The following is a 17,149-nucleotide window of genomic DNA, read 5'->3' on the forward strand; positions in this document are numbered from 1 at the left end:
TAAAAACGGAGTTACCCATTTTCATCTGTCTGGTGCAAAGTGGACAAAAATAGTGTTTCGGTGGGAACAAAAGAAGTGACGTTTATGATCGCAGATTCCCCTTTTTGGACCCAGGATCGGTGATAGAGGGACCCAGGCGCTCTATATACTTTTGCACCTCATCCAAGATTTTGACATATATCTATTTTTGGCCTTTCTATTCCAAACCATCTATTTTTCATATTTTCATTACAAAAAAATTAGAAAAACAGCAAAATCCCTCGCTACATTTTGATAAACACACTTTACCCTCCCCCCCGTATATTTTTGTGATTTGACGCCCCTGGTTCCATATTAATACGGGTAAAATTTTTGTCATCAAAGACAACGATCCTCTATCCCTTAATACGTAATTACAGTTGTACTTCATTAACCTAAATCTTCCCAAATATGATGAATCTAAGATTTGTTTAAACAAACATCCCCCTCCTCACCCCCAATATAGTATTAAGAAGTTAGACCAGGATTAACTCTTTTCTCCCTCCCAACCTTCATCAGATTCTCAAACTTACAAAAAAAAGTACACTTTTCAGATATCTCACTTGACAAAAAAGCACTTCTTCGGCGACCCCTTTCCCGAATTATAGATCCCCCCTCTCCCCCGTGTGCGGGTACAATCAATACCTGAAATAGCTACTATTTGAATTCCAAAATTCCAAATCATCCAAATGACGCAATGCTTCTTGGTTTTCCCAAAATACTTTGCCAAGATAACCCCACAGCCATAAAAAATGCAAGACAAATTTTTTCTTGTTTTTATTGCACAAAAGATGACGATTTTACATTATATAACACATAAAGCGTACCATGATCATTTTGACACAGAAAACGAAAGACTATAAAGGGAAAAATAATTACAATAAGGGCGTATGCATTTGTTGTAGGTTAGGAGCAGAACGATTATAAAATATACAAAAAAAAACGTGGAAGAATTTCTTCATAGATCTGAGAAAGGCCGTATTCTGCTGATGGCTAATTCAAGAAAATGTTATGTGTACCTCCTTTGACTATGTACACCCACGACTAATAATGTTTAAGATTTACTAAGTAAAAATATAATCTAAGAAACAAAAAGTTGTGTCGAATGACGTTTTTAATCACCTTCAAAACATCACTCATTCCTCGTAAGTTTTTGTTTTCCGTATGATAAGGCAGAGTGATTTCCATCATAATATTTAATATAATGATGGAAATTATATTTACACAATTATATTAAATTACTTTTTGTTAAAACCAATTACGATATCTTCTTCTATATATATAAAAATAAGTTGTCTGTCTGTGGATGTGGATCTGTCAGGTGACGTCATGTTTCTGTGTCGACTGACGTCATGTTTTCGACTGACGAAATTACAGACCGGGACATCGGGACACAAATGACGACCGGGACACCGGCACATAGGGAATATAAATGACGACCGGGACACAAGGAATGTTCGATTAGCAATCACCATCAACAAAGCACCGGGACACAGGGAGTATAAATGACGACCAGGACATAAGTAAAAAAAAATTAAAAACTAAAAAAAAGGTAATAACTACAAAAAAACTAAAAAGAAAAAAAAACTAAAAACTAATAAATAACTAAAAAAGCTAAAAAGCTAAAAAAAACTAAAAAAGAAAATAAAATGAAAAAGGAAAAAAAATGAAAAATAAAGGAGAAAAACAAAACTAAAAAAAAGAAAAAAAAACTAAAAAAAGGTAAAAAACTAAAACCTAAAAAAAGACCAATTCAAAAACGAATGTATATACAGAAACAGGACACAGGGACGCCGGGGGGCTCAGGGGAATATATAAATGACGATTGCGACACAGGGAATCGTCGATTAGCAATCACCATCAACAAAGCTCAAGGGCAATCATTAGAATAATGAGGTATAGATCTGAATACGGATTGTTTTCCCATGGACCATTATATGTTGCATGTTCAAGAGTCGTTAAACCTGACATTCTATTTATATGCACAGACAATGGGACAGCAAAGAATGTTGTATATTCGCAAGTTTTACATAGTTAAAAACATATATATATATATATATATATATATATATATATATATATATATATATATATATATATATATATATATATATATATAAATATATATATATCTATATTCACAGGTGGGACATAGGGACACAACTACAATGGCGCGTAACTAATATGGCGCGTAACGACTTACGCGCGCGGGGGGCTTGGGGAGGGGGGGGGCGAAGCACCCCCACCAACTAGGTGTTGGGGTGGCGCGAAGCGCCACCCCAACAGCTAGTATAATATATTATGGTCTATTTATGTGCTTCATAGCTGAGAGGAACTTTCCAAAAACAGTTAAAAACTGTTTAGAGAATGTATATGGCCATTTAAATGGGCAGACCATTTAGAGAATGTGTTAAACCGTGATAAAGTTACAAGAAATGACACAGAAAAGAATGAAAAATTTTGAAACAATTCATAATTGAAGGAAAACTTATTATCTAAAGAAGTGTTAGAATCATTACTAAAAGAACTAAAAAAAAAAAATATTAAAGCCATAGGTGCTGACACTGTAGCACATGGGTTTTGAAAATATGGTGTTGTGAAGTCAGAGATAAATTACCAAAGAATATGAAAATGATTAAACAGGGAAAGTACCTAGCCATTTTAGGAAAACTTTAATTAAATCCTTGTAACGAATTGAGCATTAGCTTGGTTTCTATAGGAAACAAATGACTTAATATAATAGTTTTTAGACTTAGAGATGTTGTGAATAAAGTTGTAGAGATGAACAATGTGATTCTCCGAAGGAAAGAAGATTCAGGCCAAAAAAAACAGCTCTACTCAAGGCCCTATCCTAGCATGGTACTAAGATGAATTAATTGAACTTCATATGAGAACAACATTTACTGCGGTTAAGATAGAAATGAGCTTGGTTAATTTGGTAACTGGTTTTGTATTGAATCAGGAGTTCAGCAAGGTTGCATTCAATCTCCATTAATGTGGATAATTTAGATGGACTTTGTCCTAAGAAGCACACCAAAGGCTATAGAAGAGCATGGAATCAAACGTGGGATCAAATGGAATCATAGAATCAATTTAGAACTGTCCTTGACTTTGATTATGCAGGTAATTTCACTGTCTTAGATATAAATATTAGCAAAATCAGATTTTTTGAAGGTTTTGGGAGTTCAAGGTGCAGAAATGAGTTTGGAAACTAATGAAGAAGACTAAGTCATTTAGTCTAGGAATAAATAAAGGTGAAAAGATGATGCTTGGAAATGAGAAGAATATTTAAGTAGATAGCTTTACTTACATGCTTAATATTATTAGTAAATATAATAGACACAGTTAAGATTAAAAAAAAAAGAATGGTCAAGGCCCAGTGTGTTTGTTCACATCAGAAAAAAAGTTGAGAAGAATATTGAGATAGTTTGCGAACCATGATTAGAATAACTGAAGCTACAGTTATAAAAGTGGTAAAGCACGGTTCTCAAAAGTGGGTAGTTTGGAAGACAAAGGAGGATATGTTAGATGTTTTCCAGAGGGATTGTTTATGGATTGTTTCGGGCACCACTTTGTCTGAACGTGTTTCAGACAATAAGTTGTACGAAAAATGTGGTTTTTACGAGGTTGTAGCCTCTTTTACGAGGTTTGGGCTTGACTATAGGTCTTTATTGATAATAACAAGAAAATTTCTTATGGCACTTATTGGAGTCAAAATCAGCTCTTTTGATAAACATGAATCAAATTGTACAATAATATATGGGTATTTTGGGCACAAGATTGTATCTGCAATACCAGTTAATAATACTTATGTCCTGGGAATAATACAAGTTAATAATACTGTAATAGTACAAGTTAATAGTACTTATATCCCGTTTAAAAGTTTGTGGCTTAAATGATATGAACAAGACACACTTAATATCTCTCTCTCTCTCTCTCTCTCTCTCTCTCTCTCTCTCTCTCTCTCTCTCTCTCTCTCTCTCTCTCTCTCTCTCTCTCTCTCTCTCTCTCTCTCTCTCTCTCTCTCTCTCTCTCTCTCTCTACATTGTCAGACAGGTCCTTTGGAAAATAGCTTCACATGATAAAACTCTACCCCTTTTTACAATTCCTTGGGAAAACATCTAGCTTATTTTCTTCATCATATCTATACTGCATGGTTATTCTTGACCAGTTATTAAGAAGGTTTCTACAATCCGCAAATGATTCTAAGATTCATCTTCCTATTCTTCCTAAGATTGTTCAACTACGTAAAAAAATATTCTCCCTCAGCTTTTCTACGTCAAGACAAATTTACCATCCCTCACCACTTTTGTCTCTAATATTCTAATCTTGGTTATCAGACTTATCTTCCTGTTTTTCCCAACTTTCATCAACTGTGAAAAAACAGCCTGGGCCTTAGCTATTCTACTTTTAACACCTTCACTGCATCCGTCGTCTTTGCTAACACTACTACCCAGGTAATTGAAGCTATTCATTGCACCAATTTATCACATTACCCAAATATACCCTCTTTACCGTCACTTATTCCTAGTCTAAGTGATTTGGTCCTCTTAACACTAGAAGTCAGCCCATTCTTGCATCCTGACCGCTCAAAACCTCCAAAACAATAATTCATTTACAATCATTCAAAATCATAATAAATATTAAAGAACATCTAACCCATTCTGCTTACTTTGGATTAAGCATAATCAATTAAACAAGTAACACCAATTAAGCACATAGAAACTCTAATACATCTCTACTGGGCCAATCCGAAAATTTTCCTTCACAGTTAAATCACATATTCTTACATTACATAATGCCCTACTATATAAATGTCAACATTCTATTCCCTTCTCATACCACTTTAAAAAGCATCAAACGAGACTGCGGCCAGTAGAGAGAAAAGAGATGACAGACTAGAACAACGCGGATATTTCACCTGTATGTAAACTAGGCATCCTCAGCACAAGATAAAAAGAAAAAACACTAAACTAAAAAAAAAAATAAAACCACCACAAATAATAGTAAATACAATTGTCACTACTGATCCACGTAGGGAAAGAAGCCATTAGAGTTACATCAGTGAGAACATCAAAGCAACTGAGAAAAAATTATAAAATTGAAATTAAGTTAATTATTTTGTTGGGAAATAAGCCTCTTGTTAGCTATTATTGAAGCAACTCCTTTTGGTCCAGTAGAAAATCTTGTCCCCTGGTGATTAAGTAAAATTTTTATTCCCTTATTGACTATTGGTTCATTTTTCAAAAGAGAATAATTTTCACTATTTACATAACTCTTGGCTCTGCCCGTCTGAACCAATAATACGGTTACTGGTGAAAATTATTTCAGGTGTCTTTACTATTCGACAAGAATATTAAAAGATATCATTGAAGATAACAAAAAACAAAACCTGAAGAAACCCAAATATTGTAATTTCCTATTGTGTGTTTGTTCTATTTTTTATATCTTCTTTTCATACTTCTATCTACTGGTCTCAAAAAATTTTTAGACCAAGATGATAGAACGTTAAAATTTTTAACGTTTTAAAATTTTTATTTTTAAATTAATTTTTTTTTAATAATGTTTATTAAATTCTTCAGATGATAGAACGTTGGATATGCCATACAAAGTGGCCACCGTGGCTTCACCGTGACTACACTGATAGTGGTACGCACATATAGACTGAGACATACTGTAATCACCATTGGTGGACACCACCGATTGACATGGAGCATCTAAACATGAAACAGTGACAGAAGAAAAGATTTAGGACTCACCTTTTTCTTCCCAAGAAACGACTGCTGAACTATAAAAGAGAAAAAGAAAAAGCATCAAGTGATATGTTTACTTTCGGAGTCAAATGGCATTATTCCTAAGAATAATAAAAAAAACTCATAGAATGAGTTAATCATAGAAAAGTAAAAAGCCACATGAATTTTAAGACCAGCAGAAATAAATTCCTGAATTTTTTCAAACTCAAAACGATTAATAATAACTATTGAACAGTATGTAAAACCCCAAAACAAACAGAAATTAAATAAACAATCATAGCAAACAAATATACAACAGGTACTAAAAAAAAAATGAAACTTAAAACGAACAAAAATCACTACAAATAAGAGTTTGGCAACTGTCCCCTTCCCCCTCCTCTAACTGTAAAACCCTAGAGCCTACTCCATCATTTGCGTTTTACTGAGAGCTATATATGTCTTAAACAGTCCTTAGAAAGAATTAATAAAATGAAACTGAATATTTAACATTAAATTATATTAATAGCCGAAAGCTCAGGAATTCGAGATTTGTTTCACTGTAATTTTCTATTTGTATTTTCAATGTTGTAAATACAAAAGAGAATATCTGCGATATAATTCGTTTTCAGTACAGCGCAAATGAAGCAAGAGGCCTTAGACATTTACAGATAGGGGTGGTGGAAGGGTGAAAACAGTTTCTTTTTATTTAGCTAAGCATAACCCTCAATATTTCCCTAATTTTGCCCCAATACCCTTAGCCTTTTCGGACAGACCCAGCATTAAACATCTCTTCTTATCGCAATGGTAAATCCTGCGTTAAAAAAAAAAAAAAAATGGACAGATACCATAATTTATATGCCCTGCGCCGGGGGCAGTGGAGACATGATATCCTCAGAGGCATGGCTATTAGATCTTGTGATTATTCTGAATAAAATGGCTTTGTAAGATCTCTGTCAGCATTAAGAGGAGCATCTAAAGAGGCAAGAGCGGGTGTGTGCCCTTCATTCCTTTTTTGACATCCCTCTAAACATGCCTTTAAAATTTCAATTTAGTACCCTTAGCCATCCTTGGACATAGCTGTTGTGCCATTTTTACAACCCTTCTGCATATAATGTGCTTCGATTTTGTTTGATATCCCCCTCAACATTTTCTAAAAATTTTACCTAAATATTCTTAGCCATTTTCAAGATTCAGGATTGAATATGTCTCCCTTTCCCAAAAGCCAGTCATGTATGTAAAGAGTGGGCAACATACAACTTGCAACATATCCCCAAGGGGCTGTCTGGGGTTGGGCGGACGTCATCCCAAAAGGTATAGTTATTTGACTTTCCGACTATTTTGAACAAAATGGCTATTTCAAAATGCTCATCGGATATTTGTGGAGGGAGGGCAGCTAAAAACAGAATGTGAGGGGGACTGGTTGCACTCCGATGCCTTTTTAACATCCTCTTCAACATACCCTGAAAGTTTAATCTTAATACCCTCAGCTGTTCGTGTGATATCACAAATACCCCCTTTTCATCAACAGGATATACAGAGTATCTTTAGATTTATTTTGAAATGTCCCTCAACATACCCAGAAGTTTCACCTTAATACCCTCAGTCTTTTTGACCACACCTAAAATCAAAATCCCTCCAATTCCTAATGATTAATCTTACATGAAATACAGGTCAAATTGCATGATTTACAATCATTGCCCTGGGGCTATTAGAGACATAGTTATTAGATTTTTTGAATGTTTTGAATAAAGTCGTCTTTTAAAAATTTTATCAGTGACGAAGGAAAGGAGCATATAAAAAGGGCAAGAGGAGCTGGTTGCCCACCGATAGCTCTTAAACATCTCAACGAACACACACACAGTGTTTTTTTTATTGTGAAGGAAAGGACAGATAAAGGAAAGGTGCATCTAAAAAGGGCAAGAGGAGCTGGTTGCCCACCGATAGCTCTTAAACATCCCAACGAGCACACATAGTGTTTTTTATTGTGAAGGAAAGGACAGATGAAGGAAAGGTGCATCTAAAAAGGGCAAGAGGAGCTGGTTGCCCATCGATAGCTCTTAGAAAATCCCAAAGTGCACACACAGTGTTATTTTATTACGAAGGAAAGGAAATATGAAGGAAAGGAGCATCTAAAAAGGGCAAGAGGAGCTGGTTGCCCATTGATAGCTCTTAAACATCCCAACGAGCACACATACAGTGTTTTTTATTGTGAAGGAAAGGAAAGATGAAGGAAAGGTGCATCTGAAAAGGGCAAGAGGAGGTGGTTGCCCACCGATAGCTCTTAAATATCCCAACGAGCACACACACAGTGTTTTTTTTTTATTGTGAAGGAAAGGAGCATCTAAAAAGGGCAAGAGGAGCTGCTTCCCCACCGATAGCTCTTAAACATCCAAACGAGCACATACATAGTGTTTTTTTTTATGTGAAGGAAAGGACAGATGAAGGAAAGATGCATCTAAAAAGGGCAAGAGGAGCTGATTACCCAGCTATAGCTCTGAAGCATCCCAACGAGAACACACAGTGTTTTTTTTATTGTGAAGGAAAGAAAAGATGAAGGAAAGGAGGATCTAAAAAGGGCAAGAGGAGCTGGTTCACTCACACAGAGTGCTTTTTATTGTGTTCAGCTTCTCTCTTCAAAGCTGTGAGGAGTTTCGACACCCTCACACGCATAGTTGCTTGAGCTTCTGACTATTTTGAACAAGATATCTATTTCTAAGTTTTGGCCAAATGTTTTGAAGGGGGGCAACAATAGGGGCAGGCTAGGGGCTGGCGGCCCTCCAAACATGTTTCAAAATCTCTCTCAACGTGTCCTAAAAGTTTTAACTTAATACCCTCAGCTGGTCTTCAGATAATACATGACCTCCTTTTTGATAAACTTGATGCATAAATTGTCTTTTGATTTAGTATAAGATACCCCTCAACATGCTCCAAAGTTTAACCTTAATGCCCTTAGCCTTTTCGGATAGATTCAGAATAAATATTTCCTCTATCCCTGATGATTAATCCTGCAAATGGTCAAATTACAGAATTTACAAACCTCTCCATGAGTCAATGGGGGTGCATGACGTTCATGGAACTATAGCCATTTGACCGTTTGACTAATTCGAACGAAATGACAATTTCCAAAATTTTAACCAGTGCTCAGCAGAGGGGCGTCTAAAAAGGACAGGGATACCGCTTGCCCTCTAATTTCTCTTCAACATCTCAACATACCATGAAAGTTTCAATTTAATACCCAAAATAGTTCTATACATATTGAAGATATTCCCTATTTCATAACCAGCAAGCAAATAGTGTGTTTTGTCTGTCTTCAGCACCCCTATCAACACTTCCTTAAAGTTTCACTTTAAAATCCTAAGCCTCTTTGAAGACCCAGGATCAAACATGCCCTATTTTCCAATAAAAGTCCTTATATGTTAACAATGGGTATCTTGCATAACTTATAGCCCTTGTCATAGAGGCTGGGGGATGCAAACCCTGAAGGCAAAGTTATTTCACCTTTGATCTGGTTTGAAAAAAATATATCAAAATTTTGATCAGATATATTTGGGAAAAAGGAGCGTTGGGGAGGGCTGGTTTCCCTCCGACCAGTTTTGACTCTTAAAAAAGGACAAAAAACTTTCAATTTCCAATCGAATAAGCCTCCTCCTAACTAAACACGGTCACCCCTTCAGTGAAAACCTTATATGTTAACAATGTGCAACTTGAATAGCTTACAGCTCTTGTTCGGGGGCTGGTGGGAGGGTTCAACTCAAGAAGCATAGCTATTTGACCTTTAGACTATTGTGAACAAAACGGCTTTTTCAAAGCTTTGATCGGATGTATTTGCGAAAAAAGGCACGGGGAGGAGGTGGATTACCCTCCAGTCACTTTCGACTTTTTAAAAAGTAACTAGAGATTACGCTTTCAAATTGAACGATTCTCCTCCATAGAGTATACGAACACCCCTTCCACAAGAATCCCTTGGACAAATTATGACTGGATCTTTTTGGGGGGAAAAAGCGAGGGGGGCTCGTTGCCCTGATCACATTTGAGAGAACTTTTGATTTCCAATCGAATGAATCGTCAGTCCTGTACAAGGTTTGATGGTAAAAATTAAAGTTAGGTAGAGTTAGGTTAAATTAGGTTACAAATCTCAGCAATGGGTTCAAAACCTAACTCAACCTAACCTAACCTGTCACCATCAAACCTTGTATAAAACTGTAAAAGTTGACTGGCAAAGCTGATTGAATCCAAGCAGAGAAAAACTAATTTCGGACATTCACCAGTGAATGTCGACATAAACCAGATTTCGGTCTTCCATCGTAACATATATACACATAAAGAAAAGAAGCAAAAAGGCGAAAATGATAATAAAAACTAATATAAAAGGAGGGAGAAAGAGAAAAGACAAGAAATTGACAAGTGGAAGGACCTAATTAGACCTAACTATTAATCGTTTCTTTTTTTCGTTCATTCGGCAATCATTGAAGTTGGTAAACTTGTCTTTGGCGCAAAAAAGTAAGATTCTTACGTCAGTTTCTCATATTCATTACATTTTTGAATGGTGTCCAAATGATTTGAATCACAGCCTTTAATAAGCCAATCCTGTCGTTTTCTATCAATACCATCAGAGCAGCGATTTGCGAGAGGACACCAAATGCACTAAAAACGAAACAAAGATCAGTTTCAACTACAATAAAATATAAATAAATATATTCTAATATATAAAATATAATAAAAACGTAATATATAAATAGTTGCTTCTCGGACAAACTGTCTTTCGCATTTCTGTTCGCACTCAACATTACAACCAGTGGCGTAATTTCGCCAAAATCCTGGGGGGAGAAGATAAAGTTTGAGCGAATTTTCCCAAATAAAGTAAAAATGACTGTGAGACATTAAAAATGAGTCATATAGAACCATAAAGTTAAAGATATACTAAAGAAAACTCACCCGTTTTTGTGAATGCTTGCATTAAGCAGGCTGATCTTAGTCTTGACAATATTTTTTTTTTAAACTAAATTTCACTTGGGGGGGGAGTTACTAGGGTCCGGGGGCCGAGGTCTGGGAGGGGTAGTTTGCCCCTGCCCCATAGCAAATAACGCCCCTGTTTACAGAATCTTCTTAATTCAAAAGATTTAAAACATTTTCTTAATTAAAAAAGATTTATAAAACTATCCATATTATAGGCTCTATTATCCACTTTAAGCTATGAAAAATAGCTTGAAACCAACTTGTTAGCTTCACCAGCTTGAAATATCAAGGACCAAAAATTATTTAACATATATATATATATATATATATATATATATATATATATATATATATATATATATATATATATATATATATATATATATATATATACATACAAATATATATATAACAATCCTTGGTTTTTCATAATTTATTTTTCTTTAGTTACTAAAAAGATAGCATAGTTTTATTCCGGATCAGAGGTGTACGCATTATTATTATTTATTTATTTTTTTTTTGGGGGGGGGGGAGAAACAAGAATTAAAAAAAGTGAAAATTTAAATAGGAATTGACCCCCCTCCCCCACCTGTTCTGGCGTAGGTCCTTGTTCTGGGACAATGAGAATTCCATCTGCCTGAAACATATAGAACCAAGAACTGTAAGTAATTCTCATAAATATTAATAAAAGCGCCAAATTCACTAACTTTTACAGCTTCTGAAATTTTGGCAACCGAGAGACTTCTGAATCCCAAAATAAATTCCAGCGATGTGCCTGGGCCGAGTATATGCAGTCCAAAACTTTAGACAGGTTTGAATGTTTTCAAACAAAATGGATCTATTAATTAAAATTGAAGCAATACTTTAGCCCAAATATCCTGAACTAGTTATAAATTTAAGGAAAATATTTTCAACTAGTCGGGGGTTTGGGGTTGTAGTGGGCAAGTAATTCTTTGAGGGTATTCACCCAAAGTAACTTCCATATGCTTGTAAGCATGACTGTATGTGATATAGCTTTGATGAATCACGGTGTGCAGTTTCTCCATTACTGTTGGATTTTGTAAAAAAAAAAGAAGCTTCAGACCCTCTGCTAGTCGGAGGTAGAAGTTAACTAGTCCTTTTCAGATATTAACCCGATGTTCCTTAAAAGGTATGATATTCTGTGAAATTGCCGTCAGTGTTCATGGTGCGTTGTTGTTTATTCACAATTTCTGTTTTTTGCAAGACACGACAAGGGTTTGTAGCATAAGTGGCAATAAACTGAAAGGAAAACTGAAAAGTCGGGGGTAAAATTTGATTCCACTCACCAAAAAAAACCTCAAATGATGTTTACGATTTTCGCTCCGTTTTCATTTCTAATTCTCGCTTAATTTGCCGGTTTTTAGCTTTTCCCTTCAAGTTTCCTTCCACTCACTAACTTCAGGCTTGTAATATGTTTACTCACTATTTTCTCAGTTTTGTAAGAGCAGTTGACCACACCAAAGGGCTCCTAAATGGTACTTTTCCAAAATAATTTTAAAAACAAAAATTCTAGTTATAAAATTATATAATGATAGTCTTCATTTCTGTTTACCATCCTTCAGCACGGGGAAGCCAAAACTCTGGAAGGACCAACTTAACCTTTAAAATGCAAAACACAACAGAAAAAATGGAATGGATTCTATTCAGTTTCCGCAAAGTTGTCACTTCAGGATATCAGCTCCAAACTTCATCAGCATATTATGCCTCCTTTTGTCCAGGGTTGGAAGCTTGAGTTCACTCAAGTTTTCGTTATTTGGCCCAAAAATTATTTTGCAGGCTCCCTTCTAAGTTGTTTCCAGTTGGTTTTTGTGTTTCTCTGTAAGCAACGGATACCAGATAGGACAGTCGTATATTATTACAGACATGACATAAGTTTTATAGCACGAAAAAAGGAGTTGCTCTGTCATTCCAAATATCAGAAAACCAGTTGCTTTTGCTGATGTGATCTCAAAGTACGATGAGTGTTGGAGAAAAAAAATTTAAACGTGGAGTTGGTAAAAAATCATAGATTGGTCCCCTACAAAAGGAAGTGCAGAGAAAAAAACAAGCTAGGACTAAAAGGTAGGAGTAATTACTTCATGTATGCTTGGTTTGACACTGATATAAAATAGCTTTATAAAAACTTTCAAAAAAGTATCAAAAATGTGTTTATATACATTTTATTACGATTTTCGGAGTCAGGCAAAAATTTTGGGGATGGAGAGGGGTTCAAACCTTTTTTCATGCAATGAGAAATGCTTTCACACCTCTTCAGCTACTCTGGGTGAACATCCTTGCACCCAAAACTGACATTTCAAACCAAAAGAAATCATAAATACTTATAATTTTGAGGAATGCCTTGTTATCATCTCCTTGTTATATAACAACGGGAATGGACTGGGACGTCCACAAACGAAGACGTTTGTGGAGATTTTTATCCTTTTTTTTTTTTATGTAATCTTTGAACGAGAGATCGTCACTTAATGTGATGCCAAGTATTTTTACTGATTTTTTTGTTTAGAGAGCTGCTGATTCGTCTATGCTCTTCTTCTTCTTAAGGAAGTTGACACTCATTGCACAGCTTTTGTTGAGGCTTAGCTGGAGCTTCCCTTGATCAGCTTGATGTTGAAGCTCTGCAACCAGGGGTATGAGTTGACTGGGTATTTGTAACAGGAAGTGCAGCAGACATAGCGAAAGATCATCTGCAGATTTATACCATTGTTTGTTTTGCTTCATCAGTCGGTTGATGACTATCACAAATAAGATGGAACCTAACTTGCTTCCTTGGACTGCTCCACGCGTGATGTCTTGGAAGTTGGATGTTTCCCTGTTTTTGAGTTGTGCGTACTGTTGACGACCAGAAAGGAAACTTGTGATGGTACATAAGAGAATCAGCGAGACTTCCAGGGCACAAACTTCGTTGATTATAGTCTCATGATCAAGCACATCGATAGCTTTCCCGAAATCAGAAATGATTATTTCAGCAAGGGCCTCAAGACTTTCTAGGTGTTCTAGTAGATCATGAATATAAATAAATTAAATAAAAATATTCGCAAATTTGATGGTAGGCCGTTAAGCCTCTACAAAACGAAAATCTTAATTTGCATTTCTTCTAAATTAGCACAAGGAGAAAATGTCACTTGAGTAATATTCATCAACTTCCTTCTTGAATGTCAGTAGGTTTGTGGAGCAGATTACTCTTTCTGGTAAGTTGTTCCAATGCTGAACCACTCGGTTGCCGAAAGTCCATCGACCCATGTCCTTGTAAAAGCGTTCCGTACTCACTTTGTACTGATGTCCTCGGAGATGATTTTTATTGAACTGCACGATTCTCTGGGCTGGTACGTTATCATAGGCTCCATTGCAGAGCTTATACATTTCAATAAGATCACCACGATGGAATCTATAGGCGAGGGTTGAGATTTCAAGCTTTCTAAGCCGCTCTTCGTAGGGAAGGAAGCGCAACCTGGGAGAGAATTTATGAAGTAATCTGATAATGAAAATTAGGATCCATTTTATGGTCTGCTATTACTATTAGCCAATGTAAAATAAAATCTCCGAGGACTTTTGAACTCATGGGCGTCTTAATGTGAAACTTTCAGGGAATATATGTATGAGCAATTTCTCAGGAGCAGCTTAGAGTATTAAGTTGAAACTTTCCAGAGTGTTCAAAGGGATGTGCAACAAACCAAAAGACACTCTGTGCATACTTCTACTTCTACTATGACTACTACTACTGAGACTAAGGGTATGAACATCAAACTTATAGGGAATGTATAAGGAGATGTTGAACAAAATCAAAACACACACCGTCCCTTCAGTTTATCAAAAAACCGAACTTTCAATAGTCCAGAAATAGCCTAGGATATAAATTTTAAGCTGTCAGGGTATGTTAAGAGGAATGTTGAATAAACCAAAAGGCATTATGTGCATTCTACCACTACTTTTATTAAAATGACGTAACAAATATATCCCTTGCGCTGCCTATGATACAATCAGAATAGTCTAACCTGATAACGAGAAGGATGCATAAAACTGTGCGGAATTATAGTCAGAATATGCATAGGCATCATATAATCAAAATCCTATAATCTGGTTTGGACATAAAATTCAATCAGTATTATAAAACCAAACTTTTTATTGCCGTAGAATCACTCAAGTTTCTTAAATGGAATGGTGCTAATTTGTTCAATTTCTGAAGTTTTTGGTACTAAGTCATTAATCAATTTAAAGATAGCTGATTGATAAAGACAGATGAAAAATTATAGAGAACAGAAGAAACTTATGAATACATTTTGAACAATTTTTAATTTTGAGAAAACTTGATTTACCTCAAAATAATTGAAATACATATGGCTAATGAATGTAGTTTCAGTTTCAATAAACTAAACAGAATTAATTAATGTAGTTTGGAGTCAGAAATAGCGTAACAGCTCGTCACCTGCAAGAATTACTAACGCTTTAGTGGTCGGTAGTGTGCCGATACTTAAGCGCCAACAATGTGTAAGCAGTCGGTTTTAAAGTGTTGGTACTACTATTGATTTTTTTTTTATTAAAAAATCATATAGAAATAAATGGGCACCTTTCATGCCATATTGTTATTGATAATATTGGAGTCCCCCAGGGATCAGTATTGGGGCCATTACTATTTTTATTTTATATAAATGACCTTTGGAAAAAACATATTTCAAAAAAAGTTCTTTGTCTGGATGTTAGGATTGATGAATAATAGATTTTAGTATGACATTTGGTTGTGGTGTTCTTGCGCTGGGGTGGCCTCTTCTGTTATCTGCTACCTTGTATGTTGTTTTTCTTTCCTTTTTTTTTGTTATTTGGCATTTTCTTACCTCTGTTTTATGGCCGACACATCGAGCCCTGCTCCCAGTCGCCCAGTTTATAAAATTATTTATTATGTGATTCGGTCAATAAAAGATCTTGTCTCGTGTATGTCCTATTATTTACACACCCAGACTTACGAGCAATACACTCTGTTGGGGTTTAATATTTTTTTTTTGTATTTTTCAGTATATTAAATAAAGTATCTAAAAGTAAAACAAAAAAAGTAAACAAGAGCTAAGAGCTCATATAGCACTTGTGACGAGGCAAGAAGAGCTAAGAGCCAAGAGATCATATGGTATTAGCTCTAGCAAAATTCTATGAATCAATAGATTGATTTAAAAGGAAAATAAGAGGCTTAATGCCGGTCAGGAAATAAATGAGAGCTCTGAGTCACGATGTCCTTCTAGATATCAAAATTCATTAAGATCCGATCACCCACTCGTATGTTATAAATACCTAATTTTTTCTAATTTTTCCTCTCCCTTTAGTACCCCAGATGGTCGAATTTGGGAAAAAGACTTTATCAAGTCAATTTGTGCAGCTCCCTGACACGCCTACCAATTTTTATCGTCCTAGCATGTCCAAAAGCACCAAACTCGCCAAATCACTGAACCCTTCCCCCAACTCCCCCAAAGAAAGCGAATTCAGTACGGTTCCGTCAATCACGTATCAAGGACATTTGCTCATTCTATCCACCAAGCTTCATCCCGATTCTCCCGCTCCAAGTGTTTTCCAAAATTTTCCCCTTCCAACTCCCCCCAATGTCAAATGATCTGGTCGGGATTTAAAATAAGAGCTCTGAGACATGAATTTCTTCTAAATATCAAATTTCATTAAGATTCGATCACCTATTCGTAAAATAAAAATACCCCAATTTTCACGTTTCCCAAGTATTCGGGTTTCCACCTCCAACTCCCCCCAATGTCACAAGATCTGTTCGGAATTTAAAAATTAGAGCTTTAAAGCGCAAGATCCTTCTAAATATCAAATTTCATTAAGATCTGGTCACCCTTTCGTAAGTTACAAATGCCTCAATTTTCCAAATTACCCCCCCCCCCAATTCCACCAAAGAGAGCAGATCCGTCCGGTTATGTCAGTCATTTGTCTTAGACAGGTTTTTATTCTACCCATCCACTTTCATCCTGATCTCACCGCTTTAAGTATTTTCTAAGATTTCCGGTTCCCCTCAACTGCCCCCCCCTCAAATACGCTGGATCAAGTTGAGATTTAAAATAAGAGATCTGAGTCACGAGGTCCTTCTAAATATGAAGTTTCATGAAGATGCAATCGCTCCTCCGTAAGTTAAAAATACGTCATTTTTTCTGATTTTTCAGAATTAACCCCTCCTCCAAAAGAGCGGATCCGTTCCAACTATGTAAGTCACGTATCTAATACTTCTGCTTATTTTTCCCACCAAGATTCATCCCGATCCCTCCAATCTAGGCGTTTTCTAGGATTTTAGGTTCTCCCACCCCAAACTGCCCCCCAATGTCACCAGATCCGGTCGGGACTTAAAATAAAAGCTTTGAAACACAATATCCTTCTAAATATGAAATTTCATTGAGATCCGATCACCCGTTCGTAAGTTAAAAATACCTCATTTT

General features: G+C 35.8%; 1 protein-coding gene across 1 annotated transcript in view; it reads right to left on the minus strand.

The window, feature by feature from the left end:
* LOC136039174 (uncharacterized) overlaps positions 1–17,149 on the minus strand; it is a gene marked incomplete in the record, with an annotated part of 228,537 nt that overhangs the window by 99,496 nt on the left and 111,892 nt on the right. The window contains 2 exon segments of the mRNA XM_065722689.1: positions 5,778–5,806; positions 10,264–10,394. Coding sequence (XP_065578761.1) covers positions 5,778–5,806; positions 10,264–10,394 — 160 coding nt within the window.

The sequence above is a fragment of the Artemia franciscana genome, chromosome 19 (assembly GCF_032884065.1).
Source record: "Artemia franciscana chromosome 19, ASM3288406v1, whole genome shotgun sequence".
NCBI classification, from domain to species: domain Eukaryota; kingdom Metazoa; phylum Arthropoda; class Branchiopoda; order Anostraca; family Artemiidae; genus Artemia; species Artemia franciscana.